At 38.2% G+C, this 19,246-nt stretch overlaps 1 protein-coding gene across 4 annotated transcripts in view; it reads right to left on the bottom strand.

The window, feature by feature from the left end:
• Nucleotides 1-3,844: 3,844 nt before the first annotated feature.
• GCC2 (GRIP and coiled-coil domain containing 2) overlaps nt 3,845-19,246 on the bottom strand; it is a 29,594-nt gene continuing 14,192 nt past the window's right edge. Inside the window, exons 12-23 of one of the 4 annotated variants that reach the window (XM_061377748.1) lie at nt 19,042-19,146; nt 18,291-18,453; nt 17,638-17,738; nt 17,443-17,520; nt 16,607-16,744; nt 16,322-16,443; nt 14,351-14,527; nt 12,650-12,867; nt 11,103-11,297; nt 10,175-10,314; nt 9,014-9,215; nt 3,845-4,778 (exon numbers count right to left, since the gene is read on the bottom strand). In XM_061377748.1, coding sequence (XP_061233732.1) covers nt 4,717-4,778; nt 9,014-9,215; nt 10,175-10,314; nt 11,103-11,297; nt 12,650-12,867; nt 14,351-14,527; nt 16,322-16,443; nt 16,607-16,744; nt 17,443-17,520; nt 17,638-17,738; nt 18,291-18,453; nt 19,042-19,146 — 1,701 coding nt within the window. In that variant the 3' untranslated portion in view covers nt 3,845-4,716. Of the gene's footprint in view, nt 7,714-9,013; nt 9,216-10,174; nt 10,315-11,102; nt 11,308-12,649; nt 12,868-14,350; nt 14,528-16,321; nt 16,444-16,606; nt 16,745-17,442; nt 17,521-17,637; nt 17,739-18,290; nt 18,454-19,041; nt 19,147-19,246 lie in introns of those variants that run through there. The other 3 variants (XM_061377749.1, XM_061377747.1, XM_061377751.1) reach the window with 3 other exon arrangements.

Raw genomic sequence — 19,246 nt, 5'->3', positions numbered from 1 at the left:
ATCCTTTTGATATTCTGTTTCCAGAGCACTTTATGTCTTCCATCACTGTTGAAATGGTAACATACAGTACCATGGCTGGCAGTGATAGAAGTGACTGCACAGAACCTTTATCTATTCAGTTATACACACTACTGTCAGCTTTGCTGACACCAAACAAGACCATTACTGTAGGCCTGGGGAGGAAGTGAGAAAGAAGGGATATTGGGGAGACAGATAGGAAGGCTTGATGAAAGAACTTGACTGCCTGTCTTCGACCACAAATACCAGCATTTTTACACCATTTCTGACTCATTCCAGAAAGTATTTCACAATTTTGCTGTAGTGATATGAAGAGACTTGAGTAAGCAGCTTGCAACTGTGGTATCTGCTCTACCTTTTGCTTTCTCCCAGAACTTCATGTAGTCACAGATGGCATATTTACAGGATCAGAGAATGGTTTGTATTGGAAGGGACCTTAAAGCACATCTGGTTCCAATCCCCCTGCCATGGACAGGAACACCTTCCACGAGACCAGGTTGCTCCAGCCTGGCCTTGAGCACTGCCAGGAATGGGTCAGCCACAGCTTCTCTGGGCAACCTGTGCCAGTGCCTCACCACCCTCACAATAAAGAGCTTCTCCCTAATAGCTAATCTAAACCTATCCTGACTCCAGGTGCCTAACACAGCAGCCTAATGCATGTTTACCTTAATATACAAGGTGGATTTCAATTATAAACTGTGTCAGTGTTCTTCATGTTGTGCCTCCAAAGTCTGATGTTAAAGAACAGCAAAGGAAACTTTTACCATTTAAGTATGAATAATTTTTGAATACAGGGGGTACTGGTAAACATTCATAGCAAAACTGTCAATGAATTCACAAGTAAGAAATAATTTAGGTTTCATGTTCTTGCTGAGCATTAATAACTTTCCAACTCAAGTGTAGAGATAAGTCTTGACCACTGTGTTTGATCTGCATAAAAATCTTTGCTATTAAAAAAAACCTTGTATATAGGTTATTCAGAATATTAAGAGTTTTATTTTAGTGATCATTCTGACATCCTTATAAAAGCAAAGCCGAATTTCTGCTTCTCGCATTTCAGACACACCTAGCGTATTTGGCTCCACCTGTTTTTGGAAGATGGAAGGAGACTGTTCAGGGACAGGGATAAAACTTTTATAGATCAATCTTGAAACTGATTAAATAAAAAAATTCCATATTTAGCAGCATAAATGTCTGCTTCATGAGAAGGTCAGGAATTGGATGGACACAGTAACAGCTAAAGAAAAAGCTGATGGCAGCACAACAGAACAGGTACTTTGAAAAGTAACTTAATGACTTTTGGCAACCACGGTAGTATTCTCACAGTTTTGTTACAAGCTTGTACGCCGCTTGCATATAACAGAAATGTCCTCAGCAGCATTCATTGCTAGTGATACTTCAAAAAAACCAGCTCAGGGTGACCATTCCTAACTAACTGAAAGCTTAGTCTACATTGGTAGATAAGGCTAGAAAAAGAGTTAATTTAATCCACAATCACCCTTTCTGTTTACCAGGCTTTTCTCATTATGCTCCACCTATCATAAAAAATAAACCACTCCCTCAGCCACCCCAAATTCCTAACCCACCCATCAGAAAGAGTTTTTCAAAGTCTTTGCTGTTCAGCTACAGAAGGTAGGGACAAATCTGGTGGCTAATCCTGCTGACAAACCCATCCTTCTCTACCGCATGTGTTAGCTATTGCAAGATCAGTGGTATTGCCATAGGTTAAAACCAAAGTCATTGCTTGAGACCAATTTGATGCAATTAGTTATAATAAACCATATTTTGTTTAGCTATTTGGATGTTTTTGCTAATGCCGGTATTCAGAGGTCCTCCAAAGAGAGGAAATGCAGCTCAAGAGTCAGGCAGCACAAAAGTCAGTCAAATACTTTGGGAGAACTAGAGGAGGGGGGACAGGTTCCAATGGGAAGTAATTTAAGTCTGTCGTTTTTCAGTGTTAAGCTTTATGTCACTGCAACTTCCATCCTTCACAGAATGTTACAAAACCCATGGTTCACTTCATTGCATTTTCTGACAATCCTCCTCCTGCAAGAGCAGCCTGATATATCTGCTATCCCCCAGTGCTCTGCAAACAATTGGTTTAACTAGTTTCCCAGAGAAAGGCCGGTGGGGAATCTCAGGGCAGGGGCAGAGAGCCACCATGTCAGAAACAGGAGTTGTTTTTTTTGCCTCAATCTGCTTCTCTCTCTGCTCTTGCAGAGGCTGCATCAGTGACACCCATCTGTCCCCTGCAAAGGCTGGCGGCTTTGCCTCAGTTGCTGCAGACCACTCACAAGAGGAACATGAACTAGTCTGTATAAATATTTGGATGCTAAAAGCCAAAAATGGTACAATCAGCCTTTTGCCTTGGCAGAAGTAACACTGAGCATCAGCAACTTAATTCTGCAAGGGGAATGACGACAGTAAACCAGTACTTAGGTAAAAACCTTCTTTTGGAGTACTGTAATAGGTTCTATGGTTTTTACTTTTGGGATGTTCTGCATGCTGCAAGGGGCAAGAGATCCAAGAACTAATAGTGTACCTCTACTCTGGAAACAGTCCAGGTGCTCTCAGACCAAGCTTCAATTTTCAAGCAATGAGGCAATAAAACCCCTTTAAATCCTATACTCATCTGCAGCTGTCTATCAATTTAAAACACTTTCAAAGGCCATTATCAGAAGACTGGGGCTTTGCCTGTGCCCAAAACAGCACATTGGTTTCTACACTGATTATCTTTACCTTGGATTCTTAAGAAGCCTGCAGGGATTCACTGACAACAAATAGAATAAATGTTTTGCTAATACTGAAGTGGATTGGACTGTTGGAGCAGTAATTGACTTGCATTTTTCCACTTTGATTTACTATCCTCAATCCTCAATCTCCATTACTCAGCCCAGCCTTGATCCTGAGCATGAGCCTGAGGAACACGGGACAGGAGGGAAGCTCTTCAACCCAAGATGCATCTTACTCATCTTTGCAAGACAATGATAAATTTTAGATCAAATTCAATTTGAAAAGCAGTCAGATTATTATTTCCCTTTCCCATAGCATGTATACATTTATGTGAAAGCTGTTAAAGTTGACTTTAAATATCAGGCTTTCCGTTTTGACTATTTTGCATCCATTTGTTATGTCAACTTTTTTTACCTTACACTCCCTTCTCTGACCATGTATTTGCATAATAAGCATGGCCTAACACAAACATGGATAGCAAGAAGATAAACACACCAAACTCTCACTTGAATCAACAAACAAACCAACCCTCTCTTCATCCACAGAGCATCTAATCTTTGTGCAGATACTGAAAAATTATCACAGGGTATTAGGGAGGAGGTTGTTTTGTGCCCTTTGAAGTTGAGTGCTATTAGGAGGAAGTGCTGATTTATAAGGTGGCTTAAAATAAAAAAATACTAAGTGTAGTCCTTCTGACAAGTGCTTTAATACCTTCTGCATCCCTCCTCTCCTTCGTGTCAGACATTGTCAGATTGTTGATGACAATCTAGTAACACATTTTAAGTCATTTAAATGAGCCTTTTATTTTTCTTAAAACTTGATTTTTCCTAAAGAAAAAAACCACCAAAAATAAAACAAAACCCACCCAAACCCCAAGCCCCTGTAACAAATCAATTTCTCTTCCTCTTCCATTGATCTAGAAGTATCCATCACTGTTACTGTGTTCCAAAGTAAAGACTGCAGCTACTGCACCAGATCCATAAAATCTTCTCTTCAATACTTCATTTAACATCCCCTTGTTTTCTATCTTCCACCTGAGAAGTATTGTCTCAGGTAGGAACAGGCATTAAGGGAAAAGAGAAAGGCATTCTGCTGGGTAAAGGTGAATTTTATTGCAGTGACAGCCACATGAAAAGGCCATGAAAAGACACATTTCCAATCAAACACTTGTCTATTCAGACTAGCAGTTATCAAATTACTGTAACGAATAAATGTTTACCCCTTCATACATTTGGTTTCTCACCTTGTGGATGGTAACTGCTACGTGCAAGGCTCCTAAGAAAGGTATTTTCACAGTACCAATAGAACTAGCAGGTAGCTGAAGAAGTACTGGTGCACTGGATGAAGCCAGGGTATAAGCCAAATGAAGCACAGGCAGTTAAGCTGCCTTCAAAGCCACTTAGTGCAAACTAAGGAGAGTTTTTAACTATTCCTCCACAATTTCAGAATATATAATCTGTTATCAAAGCAAAAGGATGGAGGGTGATAGCCAAAGGAAGATTTAAATTCAGAAAATAAACTAACCACATATTCTCTCAATTATAGTTTGACAAAGAAAGGTCACAAAAGAAAAAAGAAACCCTACTCTTCCAGGTATCACTTCTAACATGGGTTCCCTTTGGCCATCCTGACACCTAAATCCAACTAGCTGCATCTGCTCTACAGCCTGACAAGCTCTGGTCTTCCAGTCTTTCAAATGGAGCACATTTTGTTTGCACAGATGAGTCTCCTTCCAGGTAAAGCGAATAGGAAAGGTGTATAACCCATCTTTACGTCAGCACAGTTACTTAAAAAAATCAGCCATGGGGCACACACAGGCCTGGGAACTCTGAATCACTCCCATTTTTGGGTTTCAATTAATAGATAGTCTGCATAGTATCAGTAGAATGTCTTTTGGTTTTTTTCTAATTATACCCTCCTTCGGCTTGGGCTGAAGGCAGGCTCATAAAGGAGTAAGAACTGGTCCTAAGCTTGTAAACTCTGGGCAGGGGTTATGTTTTCTGGGAAACATCCTAGCAAATATGGCACTGTAAAGAAAACAAACAATCAAAAGAAGCAGAAAGCAAATTCAGCACAGTGCTCTTTCAAAGATGAGCACCACAGTGTATCAAGAAGCAGCAATACTGGTTAAATCTTCAAATTGCTTTTTGAAAGCAGATCACAGCTACAATGCTGTACATTACAAATGCAAATATACGACATATAAAAAGTTTTCTATGCAAAATAATCCTGCTTCCAGTCCACATTTTTCTATGCCATTTACTGCAAGTGTATATTAAACTTTGATACATTTGCTTACAGACAGTTTATTGCCACAAAGGTAAATTCTGGTAATCTTAGCAACAGAACAGAGCTTAGTAACAGTTATTAAAATATTTTTACAGTAATCAAGATCTTAATCTTCCATTATAAGAAAAAAAAAAAAGAAAAAAAGTGATGCAAGTTGTCCACTACATTCAGAAGTATGATAGTTGAATTTTACTAAAAACCAGTGAGCATGCAACTCAGACTTGAAAGAAGTCAATAAGGAACCGGTATTTAATACAGCCAGATGTATATGTCACTTGCATACAATCTATTCACAGCTTAAAAACATTAAATAATCTACAGTTCTGAAACATGTGCATTTTAAAAGGAACTTGTCACAGCTCTTCAGTGATAGCCAAGCAGACAACATGCAGAAGAGACTAAATCAGGTCAGCAGCAAACTGCATTTGAACTAAGGCAAAGTTGTACCCTTCCACTTATGTCCTTCCATTGTTAAAATTACAGCAGGAGAATGACTTGCACTTATTTTTACGCATGTTTCAAATCTCTCCTGTCTGTTGCTCTGTTTTGGCATTCTTTTGAGTGATGTTAACTAAATTCAGCTGTGAGTAAGTAGTTAGAATTCAACATCCCAGACCCAGAGCAGATTGTGAATGTCGAAGATATGGTAATTGTTTCAAAAGCCTGAACTTAGCCTTATGTTTGCAATCTACATTTCCATGCTACAGACATCCAAGAGTCTCATCCCCTCTCTACTATTCATCAGTTTTGTGATCTGCCCACAGAGACTGTTTTCACCAGTAGCATAAGCCATAACAACTCTGGTTAGAATGCACACTGGAGGGGGGAAGGAAAAACAAAGAAACACACACCACCTTGCTCCCCCCCAAAAAAAAAACCAACAAAAAATATGCTTAAGACTGTGGAAAAGAATTAAAATATCTATATATAGCCTGTTGGCTTTGACAACTGTGTACTGAAATATATATAAGCAAAAACTTAAACCAAAAGCACAGTTACTGCAGTTTATTTGCAACATGTGCTGCCTAGATTAATCTCAGCCCCAAGTAAGGCAATATTAAAGGAATAAGCATCCTTTCCTCAGGGCCTCAACTAAGATAAATAAGAAAGGAAGAATACTATTTAGTATTGGTATGTATACCAGGGAGTGATACTCTGTAAAATAGCACAGAGTGTAAAAATCTGAGTGAAAAAAGATAGAATGACTCTGGTTGAAACAGAGTTTAAAAAAATTGTCTGCATCTTAATAAATTACAAATAAATTAAGCTGATGAAAGGCAGCATGGACTATAAAAAGGGGAAAAGAAGACTGAAGCTAAAAAAAAACAAAAAAAAGCTGCTGTGTTGGTAACAGAAGTAGCAATTCTACGGCAGAGATTTATTTTTTTAAAGAAAACCAAAACATTCTGTTGAATAACCTGGAACTGAGATTATCTCATATGTGCAGAAGATTTGTGCAAATGATGTGTGCAAACACAGAGAAGTGAGAGAAGGGTATAACATCTTCAATCATTAGAAAATTGAAAAGATGCATCTACTGACAAAATCTCCCTCCTTTTCTCTCAGAAGTTATTGTTAGGAGTCTGACCTAGAGACTCAGATTCCTCCTTTAGTGTCTTCAGTATGAGTAAGTCAGAATGAGTTTAGCCTTTTCACCTACGTACAGAGGTCGTTACAGTAATGGAACTTCCTGGTCTTGAACACAAAATTCCAACCACTAGTTACAAGGCCATAGCTTAAGCTGTCTCTCCCAAAGCTTCAGCTTACTTATGACCTCTGATTCTTGGATTACTATCCCAAGACTTCCACTGGTGCCATTAATCTCTGCTACAGTGCCATCCTCCAGATGTGCCAAGCATTGTATTTCATATAGTTTTAGGCACCCTCTATATTTTGTGGACTGCTGCCTTGATATTTTCAATCCAGCTTCTGCAAAAAAACCCAATAACACACAAACAAACAAAAAAACAACCAGCAAATAAAAATCCCCAACCCCAAAGCAAAAATCCCATCACAAACAAACACAAAAAATCCCCTCACAGGACTAAAAAAATCAGTCATGTTAAAGCAGAAAATGCCACTTCTGTTTCTTAATGGACTTACATTTCGTAAGCATCACCAGAAAGGAAATAACAATTTTAATGTCTTCATCGTGCAGAGAATAATAGTAACCATATAGATTAGCAAGCTGAAAAAAATATGTGAAACTGTAAACACTTTAAAATGCCTTAAGTTTAGTTCTGGTTATTCCAGTTACTACATTAGACCAAGTTTTTAAATCAGTTTCAAAAGATCCATCATAGGTTTGTCAAATTCTATTTCCAAGCAATTTGCAATTAATTTGTCACTTCTCATTATACTACTGATCATCAGCTTTAACATTTACAACAGGATCAGTTCACTGCTGTATCAGAGTGCAATATAGGACAGTCTTTCACAGCTACTAACGGCTTCTTTCTTAGAAGAGTCTAAAAAAGCCAAAAGTAACATACAGAAATAAAACTTGTAATTCAATGCTACAACACCAACAGGTTGTTCTTCTATATAAAGACTTCTCTTTTTGCAACTGTGGAATGTGTTTAAAGATTCAGCGTTTTCACTCTTATCGAAGTCCTGACCAGCTGTGGAGGTACGAAGCCCACCCAGAGGACCGTGAGCTACTCTCTTCCTCACCTGAAGGAACAGGAAAAACTTACGTTAAACTAAGTTTATTATGTTACACACTACATAATTTGGTTACATGACCTTGTTTCCCCCACTGCTTCTGTCCTTTTTAAAATGCTGTCCTCTTAAACTTGTTGAAGAGGTAACATTCAATACTAACTCTTAGTCTGCCATAAATATATTCATGGATTTTACCACCTATTCCACTTGACTTTGGGTACTTAACGATGTTTTAGAGGCCATTTATCACCTTTCTCCAGAAATATCCAATGAGTGTACATTAGAGTGCCAGAACAAGCTCTAAATGCTGTGGTCTCAACTTAGAATCATAGAATCATAGGTTAGGGCTGGAAAGGACCTTAAGATCATCAAGTTCCAACCTCCCTGCCATGGGCAGGGACACCTCGCTCTAAACCATACCACCCAAGGCCTCATTCAACCTGGCCTTGAACACTGCCAGGGAGGGAGCATTCACAACCTCCCTGGGCAACCCATTCCACTGCCTCACCACCCTCACAGTAAAGAATTTCTTCCTTATATCCAATCTAAACTTCCCCTGTTGAAGTTTTAACACACTACCCCTTGTCCTATCACTACAGTCCCTAATGAAGAGTCCATCCCCAGCATCCCTATAGGCCCCCTTCAGATTCTGGAAGGCTGCTATGAGGTCTCCACGCAGCCTTCTCTTCTCCAGGCTGAACAGCCCCAACTTTCTCAGCCTATCTTCATATGGGAGGTGCTCCAGTCCCCTGATCATCCTCATGGCCCTCCTCTGGACCTGATCCAACAGTTCCATGTCCTTTTTATGTTGAGGACACCAGAACTGCACACAATACTCCAAGTGAGGTCTCACGAGAGCAGAGGGGCAGGATCACCTCCTTCGACCTGCTGGTCACACTCCTTTTGATGCAGCCCAGGATACGGTTGGCTTTCTGGGTTGCAAGTGCACACTGCAGCCAGCTCATGTTCATTTTCTCATTGGCCAGCACCCCCAAGTCCTTCTCCGCAGGGCTGCTCTGAATCTCTTCTCTGCCCAGCCTGTAGCTCATCTTTACACCTCATCTTTCCAAATGCAAGCCTACCATGGAATGCAGTACTTTGCCACTTCCCTTATGAATATGATTTTGTTCTATTTTCTGAAAACTGCATAGTAACTTCCCAACAAAGCAAAGTGGTTTTATTGCTAGCTCACTGGCATTACATTGCTAAGTTTTGTTTTCCTTCCAAAGTCTGTAAAAGAAAGTGTAGAACTTCAGTTGCCTTTATTTTCACTTCCTTTTTCTGCGACCATGTTTTGACCACCACATACCTTGGGCAATTGCAACCAGCTTCCCCTTCTCCTCAGGGCTGAGCTGCAACATGGTGTCTATTACTGGAAGCAGCCTTTCCTTCTCGCTTCCTGATTTTAGAAATATGAACTGCAGTAGAACATTCTTCAAGTATTCTAGATTAGCCACAGACTTTTCCCTCTCTTGATTTCTTTCCAATCTTCTTATTTCGTTCTTAAGAAGCTGCAGATGAGGGAAAAAAAATGCAATATTGTTTGCTTCATGTAATGAGCCACTGAACAAAGATCTTTTGAAAAGCTAAAAAGCGAATTATGCAGCTTGCTTCTAAAAGAACAATGGGTGCATAGGAACACATTCTGGACAAAAATCCAGTCAAAACTGAACACATGATTATGCTGTCCAGAAATACATTTTTATTGATCAAAAATAATCCATTTTAATAAAATGTATGCAGCAGTTGTATCAGTATTATACAATATATTAGATATTTAATATTTTATAACATGATATATTAACATAATAGTACTAATTATTCTATTTCCGTGATAAAGAGTAATAGTTGAACATTCAAGTTAGCAGAGGGGATCAAAGAGTTAACAATATTATCATTCATCAAAAAACATTTTATAAAAGAAAGCTTAGCATGTTTAAAGGATATTTTTATGTCAAAAATGTTTCCAGAAAACTCAGGGAGGTACAATCAAATCAAACCAAACTCTATTAGTACATGTATCTTTAAACATGTATCTTCTTTTAATTTAGAACAGCTAAAAGGGGTTGCAGGGAAAGGAACCAGACAATACTTCCCTTGGGATTTACTGCCCATATAAAAGTGAAAATAGTAAGGACACTTTACTAAACATTAAATTTCCAAGCTCTTGAGGGGTTTTCTTCATAGCAGCTTTTACTCCTCACCCCACATCCACCTGCATCCCTCACTGCCCAGAAACTGGGGGGGAGGTGGGAAGAATGGGGGGAGAGGATAACAAAACCCAAGAACTGAAGTTAATTCCTGAAGCCCCAATTAGTTCTGTGGAATAAAGCCCTTCCAAAATTAAGTTTTGCATCAGCAAATTTTTGTAGACTGGGATTTTCTAAACATTCCTGGTGTTAAACATTTCAGCTAAGAAACAGACCACAGAAATTAGAGCTGTCCCCACATTTCCTGCATGCCTGCTTACCTTTATTTGTTCCATCAGGATTGCATTGGTTGCTTCTGATTCACGAAGTAATTCATTCAGGTGATCAGCACTCTTCGCTGTTGTGTTTAGTTTTTGAATCAGTTCATCCTTGGTGAGTTCTGTTTGCCACTGAGGTGGCTCTGCAATTAATTGGAAAAGAAAACTGAGAGAAGCAGAAAGCATTTGCATCTACTTACCATTAGGACTTGATTAACGTAGTTCCTTAGGAACAAAATCCATGCAAAGTCAAACTGAAAAATTAACAGGCATCATTGCTGCTGCATGCTTGTTTTGTGATCTATTTTTGTATATACATTAAAAGGGGATTGGCAAATCATTTCTAAGTATGTCAAGATACATGGTTTTAATTTACTCCTTGTTTCCTACCCATAGATGGAGATTCTCAACAGTTCTCCACAAGATGTTCAGCAGACTTTTACCATACAATTAGATGCTACCATGTATCTTTCTATTTTTTGTGGACTCTTAGAACATTGTCTGCATGCTGGCTAGAAAAAAAGCTACAAAAAAAAAAAAATCCTGTTCTAATAAGCCACATTAAGATAAACAGACATTTATGTTTTCATTAATAGGAGTTAAATCAGCACTTATTGTTGCTAGTAGACTAGTCCAGAATACAAAAAGTTCTGTAACTATTCATTGACTTGCTCATCCAGTCTTTTCCCATTACAAAGTCACAAATATGACATCTTTTAAGTCACTAAAACCTGTAGCAATGTTCTACTATTAGTCCTTACTGCAGGACAAAACTACAGAAATTCAGGATACTGTAAACTCAGTGGCACTTAAGTAGGCTTGTGCCTTGCACCCAAAAGCATGAAAACACAACTTCCTCAGATATTCTGAGGACAGAAACTTCTGAAACTTGTGTATGCAAGTGCTTAAAACAGCTGCATATTCTACCTACCAGGTTTTTCTTCTGGGAAGTTCAAAAGTTGCTCCAAGGATGGTATGTAAGTGCTGGCTGAAGAGACGGACTCTGTGTCCGTTGTTTCCATACCTTCTCCCTCTTCCCTAGCTACAGTGTATACATCAAGAACAGGAAGGTCAGTGTTTCGCCCTTCTCTCAAGTTCTTCGTAGCTGGATTTGAAACAGCTGGAGCTGAAAAATACTGATGTTTGTCATCAGAATGAAAGTGGCAGGGCTATTTCATAAGTGTGACTGTCTCACACTGGAGAGCAGTATATATAATAGTCTTCAAAATGCAAGGGGAGGAAAAGTGAAGAAAGGGGAGAAAGCCAAGTACACACATAACATTTGTAATAGAAAATAGAGCCTTTCACCTCCAAATGACCATTCCAACTAAAGTCTATTTCAAAATCCAAACTCGACTGGCAATTTTTATTTCCGTGCCTATGAAACCTTCATGGAACTCTCCCTGAAGATGTGCTATAGCTACGAGTGTCAAATGTTTTTAATGTAAAACAGAATTAGCTTTTTTTTAACCAGTCTTGTGGGAGGTGTAAATTGTTCTAATACTGTGTGAGCTGCCCTGCTGCTTCAGTAACATACAGAAAGAGTAACTTAAACTGTTCTACTGCTTGGCAAATGTCCAACTACATCCTAATTAGTAACTTTACAGACACAAAAATAGCACTTGAGCTTGAACACAGTAAAATCTTGTATTAGAAGATGGATCAAGTAACAAGTATACCAATAACAAACATTGTTAAAACAGCTCTCAATATACTCTTCTTTAGCTTTATTCCTCATAGTTGAGGCAAACTGATAGGAAGGGCACCGAATATTTACAAAGTAATTTCCCTTCATCTGTCTGACAATGCAAATACTACAGAAGAGGTGACAGTGATGCAGATTCTAGAACAGAACAGAATAGTTCCAGTTAGAAGGGACCTACTACGATCATCTAGTCTAACTGCCTGACCAAAAGTTAGAACACGTTAGGGGCATTGCCTAAATGCCTCTTAAACACTAACAGGCTCCGGATGCTGTCTGCCCCCCTAGGAAGCCTGTTCCAGGATTTGATCGCCCTCCTGGTAAAGAAATTCTCCTCTAGTCTGAACCTTGCCTGCTGCAGCTTGGAACCATTCCCATGCATCCTGCCACTGCGTACCAGTGAGAAGACCTCAGCACCTCCCTCTGCACTTCCCCTCCTCAGGAATCTATGGAAAACAGGGAGGTAACCCCTCAGCCTCCTTTTTTCCAAACTAGACAAACCCAGAATCCCCAGCTGCTCCTCACAGCACATTCCTTCCAGCCCTTTCAGCATAATGTCTTCCTCTGGATGCATTCAAGTATCTTAAAGATTCTGAAGGGATGGTAATAACAAAGATTCAATTCCTTATCTGGTATCAGTGAATTGATACAGCATGCTGTAGATTCTCCAGCAGAAGTTTCTAGTGTATTACAGAACCACACCTTATGAGCATGTGTTAGATTCAGACTCAGGTACACAAATTTGTGCCTAACCCAAGATTATGACTGAAAGTTACCTCTAGTGCTTGGTTCACTCTTGAGTTGGAAGAGCTGAGCTTCTACTCTGGACAGTTGTTGCTGAAGTGTCTCTACTGTCTTCCTGTGCTCTTCTTGCAGGTTCCTAACTTGATCTCTGAAACTGTTCCGGAGAGCTTCATTCTGGGCTGTCAGCTGACTCAAAGCCTGGGCATGCTCTGTTTTCATGACCATGTTCTCAGACTGTATTGTGCAGAGCCTGAAAGCAGCGTGTACAAAATCTGTGAGAAACTGACAGCAAAACATTGTCACTTTTACATCTCAAAAATGTTAAGAGTGTAAAGTAGTTTTCAATTTTCATATGTATGATTATTTTAGAATGACCGTGCAGCTTTTTTACATTCAAATTCCTCTTTTGCAGGGAAAATTTAAGACTGAAAAAGTTACACTTATTACTTATCATATGAATGCAATATACTATATAAACTCTTGATTTCTATTTCAAAATACAAAATTCAGACATCTTCGGGAAAAAAAATAAAAGCATGAGACACTGTAGTCTAAATATTCTTAAATTCTAGAACTGCAACATGACTGTTTATAGTGCCATACAGGGCATGTCCTTTATTTTATACTCCACTTCCTTTAACATTTATTTACCAAAGACTTACGCAGGACTTCTGAAAATTAAAGTATCTAAGAAGCTAAGTTAAATCTTTTAAGGTTCACCTTTCAGTGCAAAAGAGGGTAGAAGAATGTAGCTGTCAGCAAGAAAAACATCAGTAACACATAAATTGTACATGGTTTGGAGATCCTCCAGAAGCAAGATAAAATTGTCACAAGCAATTAAACAAGTGCATGTATGGAAAGACTAAGCATAGGCCTTGCCCTTATAAGCATAAAACTTATATATAGCCAGAGTAGCAAAGAGCTTGTCTCTCTGGGTACAAAGGGAACCTACTATGATAAGGGTTGTTTCCAGAAAAATGCAGAAGGACGTGATTTAGTTGGTTACTAAATCAGCTGAATGCAGAAGGACATAATTTAGTTGATGAATCATTATGTGGCTATCAGGAACAGATAAACCAGTACAAAGATAGTGGTGAAAAGCCAACAGCTCCTAATACTAAGCTGCAATTTCTAATGAATATTTCATGTCAACTTCTTTGTACCCTAAATAGAGAAGACAAGACGAAAGACCCCTTTTGAAGAGCTCAAGTATTGGGTACTCATGTGATTTTTCAAGAAGCGATACAAATTAAAAAAATTCATTTAATTTTGAAAAATTTACAAATTAAGATTGTAGCAAGCACGGACTCAAGCCACAGTACCTTCTGTAAGAAAGGCACTGCGTGGACACGGGACTGAGTATTTTGTCAGTGAAATCATTTGCTCTGCATTTAACTACCTTATTTTTGTAATAGGAAACATCCAAATTTAGTTGAGTAGTCCAACACACATGCAGTGCTGAGCACTGAACTTAGGAACAATCAATGTGCTTAACAATGCTATTTTTTAAATCTAATAGTTAACATGTAGAAAGCTGGCAGAAATCTCAAATTCTCTGATTAGCCACTACTTCATTTTCACTGCTGAAACTTTTGAAGGCTTTTAAAAACTCCTTTAACTTTCTTAATAATCATGCTCTTTCCTTTGGAAGTACAGTTAAAGGCCACTACATGCCCAGTCCCTAAAATTCATACAAAATAAAACATCTGTATCTATTCATCATCAGACCATACTTTTCACGGAGTTCTGCCTCTTTTGCAACAGTCTCTTGCAGCATCTTATTGTGTCTTTCCAGCAGGGTGTCATGTTCAGACTGCAACACCTCGAGTTCAGATGCATTCAGCTGTGAATTATGCTGAGCATCTTGCAGCTTAACTTTAAGTTGCTCTATCACCATTTCCAATTGCTCTCTACAGGAGGAAGAAAAAGAAATAAGCAATATACATTTAAAAAGAATTACATTAATTCAGAACCTATATCTGCAACATTTTGGATAGTTAATCCAAACTGCTTATTTTTCATTAAATCAATACAGCACTGTAACCAAAATAATCTTAGAACGTGACTGCTGAGGAAACAATTAGAAAAGTTCTGATCCTGTTTCAATATAGTTACAAATAGGTTTATCACATCCCATCTGAACTGGTGGGAATATAACTACAGGGTTAGAAAGTGAGACTGGTACCACTTTCTACTTTAAGCTGGTTTGAAGGAACAAGGCATAAGGAGAATAACATGTGGGATGCAGATGAGATAAACAGTTTCTCCTTAAAAGTGGTGGAGGTTTTTTTGTTTAGTAAGTGCACATCAGTTCAATGACACTGAACACAGCAGACAAATGTCTTGAGTAAATTTTGTGCAAAGGACTGGAAAGCAGCATCAATATATGAAACCAGATAAGCTATATTGGTCAAAAATAAATCAAAATCAGATGTACCAGGAGGAAAGTCTTAAATCACACACATTCTCCTTTTATGCTTTCTGTATTCATATATGCAGACATCTCCATTATCTTATTAACAGTGTATCTCATTAATCCTTAGAGCTGATGCTTGTAAATAATTCCTTTGAAAACTATGTCATCTGTTTATTACTTGATTTCTTGCCCACTTGTTCCCCAGGGTGACCCTCTCTCAAAAACCTGACACTACCAGCGCTTTTTTAAATTCTGCAAAAAGGAGATACAAAGAGACGCAACTCTTGCAGCTTGCTTGCTTCAAAAGAAAGAAAGAGGTAAATGTAGCTAAAAAACCCCATACCAACCATAAGCCCCGTACTCTAAGAAAGCACAGGTCTCCCTCTGGTGGATTTTCAGTCGCAATTGCATGTACTGTTTTAAGACCTGTGTCAGAAATTAATTTTGACAACTTACATATGAACGCCCAGTCTGGCACCAAAGATAACAATCAATAACTATAAAACAAAGCCTTACAGGAAGCAGTCTACTTATGAAGTGGGTTCAGACATTTTCTGAAGTGAATCTCAACTTACCTGGCTTATGACCATACTTAAGTGATTTTCAAGGGACACAGGCAGTGAAACAAACACTCCCTGCCCTCACCCCGAGTCTTTCCTCATATAACAGCTGATAAGACAACAGCATTTCACAAATCTGCTGGACCTGATGACCAGAGCTTTACCTACACTGAACAGTTCTGCTCTTTTCTCCTAGCTGGAAGTGGTGCTTTGCAATAATACATCAGAGAAAATGACATGTCAAGCCTACACAGAATATGACGGCCAATTTCTGACAGAAAATTCGTAAGAACCTTCCCAACACCTTACTTCTCCCTCTGACTGTAACAACAGGTAATCTACATAAAAATGACTGCTAAAAAAAAAAAAAAAGACAAATCAAGGAATTAGAAACTAGCAATACCACCATGGTATAAATTGATCTTTCTTCTGTTCAGATAGGCAGAGCAACAGTTAAGATTACAGATCAGGTAAGTGTACAGAAATACAGCTTTAAAACAAAACAACACAAAAAACTCCAAACAAAGAAACCAAACCAAACGAAAAAAATAAAGCCCCACAAACAAACCCCAAAACCACAAAGTAACTAGGGAGGCAAACTGCCTCACTTCTGATAATTCTCCTTATTGAAGCATGGAACTCCTCTGTTGGTCAGCAATTAGCAAAGGCAAGCTCAACAAATGAAGCATCAGTATTTTTTTGTATGCATATAAAAATTTTGAGTTTACCTTTCTTTTTTGGCTCCTTCAGATTCTGTCTGAGAAGCAGATTTATTCTTTTGCTGTTTTAGAACATTATGAACACGGACTTTGTAGCTCTCGAATTCAGATGTAACAGATGCTTGTTCAGCCTATCACATAGAAAACAAACCCTTCATAAGTTATGCTATTAACTATTGCTCCCTTATTTATCTAAAATGAAATGCATCTTACACTGAAACCCCACACACCCAAATTAAGAACTGCCTGTTGCATTTCCTTATTTTAAATGGACAATTACTCCCACTAGAGTACCTGGGCTGCTTTGCACTCTTCTTGCAAGGTTGCCATTTTTTGCTGGTAGGCATTCAATGTACGCTGGTGTTGCTCTGAAGAAGTTCGCAGGAGTTCCTGAACTTTATGCTTTTCTGATGTTAGCTCAGCCACTTGAATCTGGAAAAAAGTCAGTTGAAAACTTCACTATGACAAAATTTCTTCTTCCTTCTCAAAGGGAAGTGCCACAGAGAACACAAGATTCTGCTACAGTAATTCCCATGAAGAACTGGTGAATGTAAAATTAAAATCCAATAAAAATAGAATTAAAAAAATAGACATGGGTTACCAGGTACTTAGTTAAAAATGTCATGTTGTCTAAAGACATATAACTGAATAAAGACAGATAATTGAAGATAAAATTACAGCGGTGGGGTGGCAGCATTTAAGAAGGCCAAGCCCTCTCCTTCACTTCCCTTCAACTTCCCATTACATTCAATTCCTATTCTGCCCAGCCAACAAAATCTATACAGATAGACAACACTTAAGATTTTTGCTGACAACATTGGGTTCTTCTGTTTTAAACTAAGCAACTTCTTTTTTTAAAATCATCATTTTAAACCACATCCCAGCTACAAATTTCAAACTACACAGTCCTCTATTTTGGTGGAAAAGGAAAGAAGAAGAAAGGGTAAACCTGCTTAAAGAATGACACAGGTGAAATACTTGGGGAAAGCAGCAAACAGTCAAAACTCATTTAAGAAAAGAGTTAATAACCTACTACAGCCAGTAACCTTTTTATTTTTCAGCTTATACAAGTAACACCCATACTACTTAAATAAGAAACCTTATAATAATAAAGAAGTGAAGTTTCTTGCCTTAAAGGCTTCCACTTGTTGTTGACTGGCTTCCAGTTCCCCTTTTAATGATGCCTGCAACATTAGATGGTCATTTTCCTGCACAATAGAATTATCTGGTTATTAAAATACCCCAAATCTCAGCAACTTAATTCAGCCCATTTTTTAAAAGCTAGTTTAAAAATGGACTACAGAGTCATTACAAAATGGACTTACAGCTTGTTTTGAATCAGCCAGTTCTTTTTTGGTTTTCACCAGGAGTTGTTTTATCTTGGCGTTTCTTTCCTCATCCTGCTGCATAGTTGACTGCAGTGACTCTTAATGCAGAAAACACCAGTTATATGCAAAAGAAACTTTCTGTCTTGTATTTCCTTAACAATATTAGAAAATATTTAACCACAATCTGACATATTTCTTAAGAGCTGCAAATAAGTAGCTTATAGTAAGCTTAGTATCCTATTCCCAAGTACCACAAAAATCTTCAAAGAAATGAGATTGTTTTGAGACTTACAGTTAAGGATAGTAATAAATGAAATTTCAACCACATAGTAACTAGTAAACTTTTATGTGTGTGGTAGGTCAGAATGAAAACCCTTGTCAGTCACCAAATTTCAGAACTTATGATGAACTGTGTTTATTAGGTGATTCTATTATTACGTTAATCAGGCAGGCAATCTGGCTTTTATTTACTGACTACTACATCAACTTAGTAAAGTTTCCTTTATGGAAAAGTAATTTTGACTATGTAACTGTTTAGTTTCCCTGCAAAACTTCCTCAAGTCAATGAGTGAGAGAAGTTGTTTCTGGATGCTACTTTTTATCATTACTAACTATACGATAGTGATTCTTGCTGTTTATACATTACTCACTTATTTCTTCCTGTAGGGTCTCTTGCTTCTGTTTCTGAATCCCTGTCTCCTGCTCAAGATCTTCTATTTTGCTGTCTTTATCAGTGATCTTCTGATTCAGTTCTTTTACTAGCCTTTCATAATCAGCTATTTCCATATCCATCAATGTACTCTTTTGAGCATCCTGCAAATTGCACACAATGAAGTTACAGCTTAATATCTGCCTTGGCTGCTAAGATTTATTTTTTTTTTAGTTATATTAAAAACCTGCATTACCCATCTAAAAAAACCTTTATAGCTATCCATATCCACAAGCAACACCCATCCATCAGGTTTCCATACCTTCAGTAAATAATCTGTTTATAAACAAAACCCAAAAGCTTTGAATAACTTGTTGCTAATTTTAAGAATTTTACTAGTAGGTATTTTGCAGACTTTAGTTTCTATGATCTTCAGTCCTTACAAGGGCAGTTTCTGAATAGTGCATCATACAAGTACTCCAGACATCTGAATGCTATCCCTATTTTGACTGATGACCAACCCAACCAACCAACCAAAAATCCCCAAACCCAACACCCCCAAAAACCTCCCAACAAGACCAAAAGTACACATCAGGTCTCCAAACATAAAACCAGGGGTAAAAGTCTTATGTTCTCCCTTTTGCAAACCTTGCCTTTCAAATCCTCAGAACAGAAAGGGAGACATTCAACACAGCAAGATGGGCAAAAATCTTTGGTAGTCCATTAAGCATTAACATAAACATCAACTCTACCTTTCTGGCCAGTTCTAGTTCTTGCATAGTTTTCTGCAGATGTTTCTTTTCCTTCTGAAGTTGCATCTGAAGCTCCTCCATTTCTCGGAGAGCACCACTATGTTCCTGAAATTTAAATCCTTCTCAATTATGCCGGCCACTTTCAAAATAGATGTCAGCATCTATTTATGCTTACATATACACACTTAGGTTGTACAGAGATAAT

The sequence above is a fragment of the Neopsephotus bourkii genome, unplaced genomic scaffold (assembly GCF_033783945.1).
Source record: "Neopsephotus bourkii isolate Nb327-2 ecotype Australia unplaced genomic scaffold, CSIRO-AGI_Nbou_v1 NB_1760, whole genome shotgun sequence".
NCBI lineage: Eukaryota > Metazoa > Chordata > Aves > Psittaciformes > Psittacidae > Neopsephotus > Neopsephotus bourkii.
The sequence above is the reverse complement of the archived record's forward strand: the minus strand, read 5'-3'. Positions and strand labels throughout refer to the sequence as shown.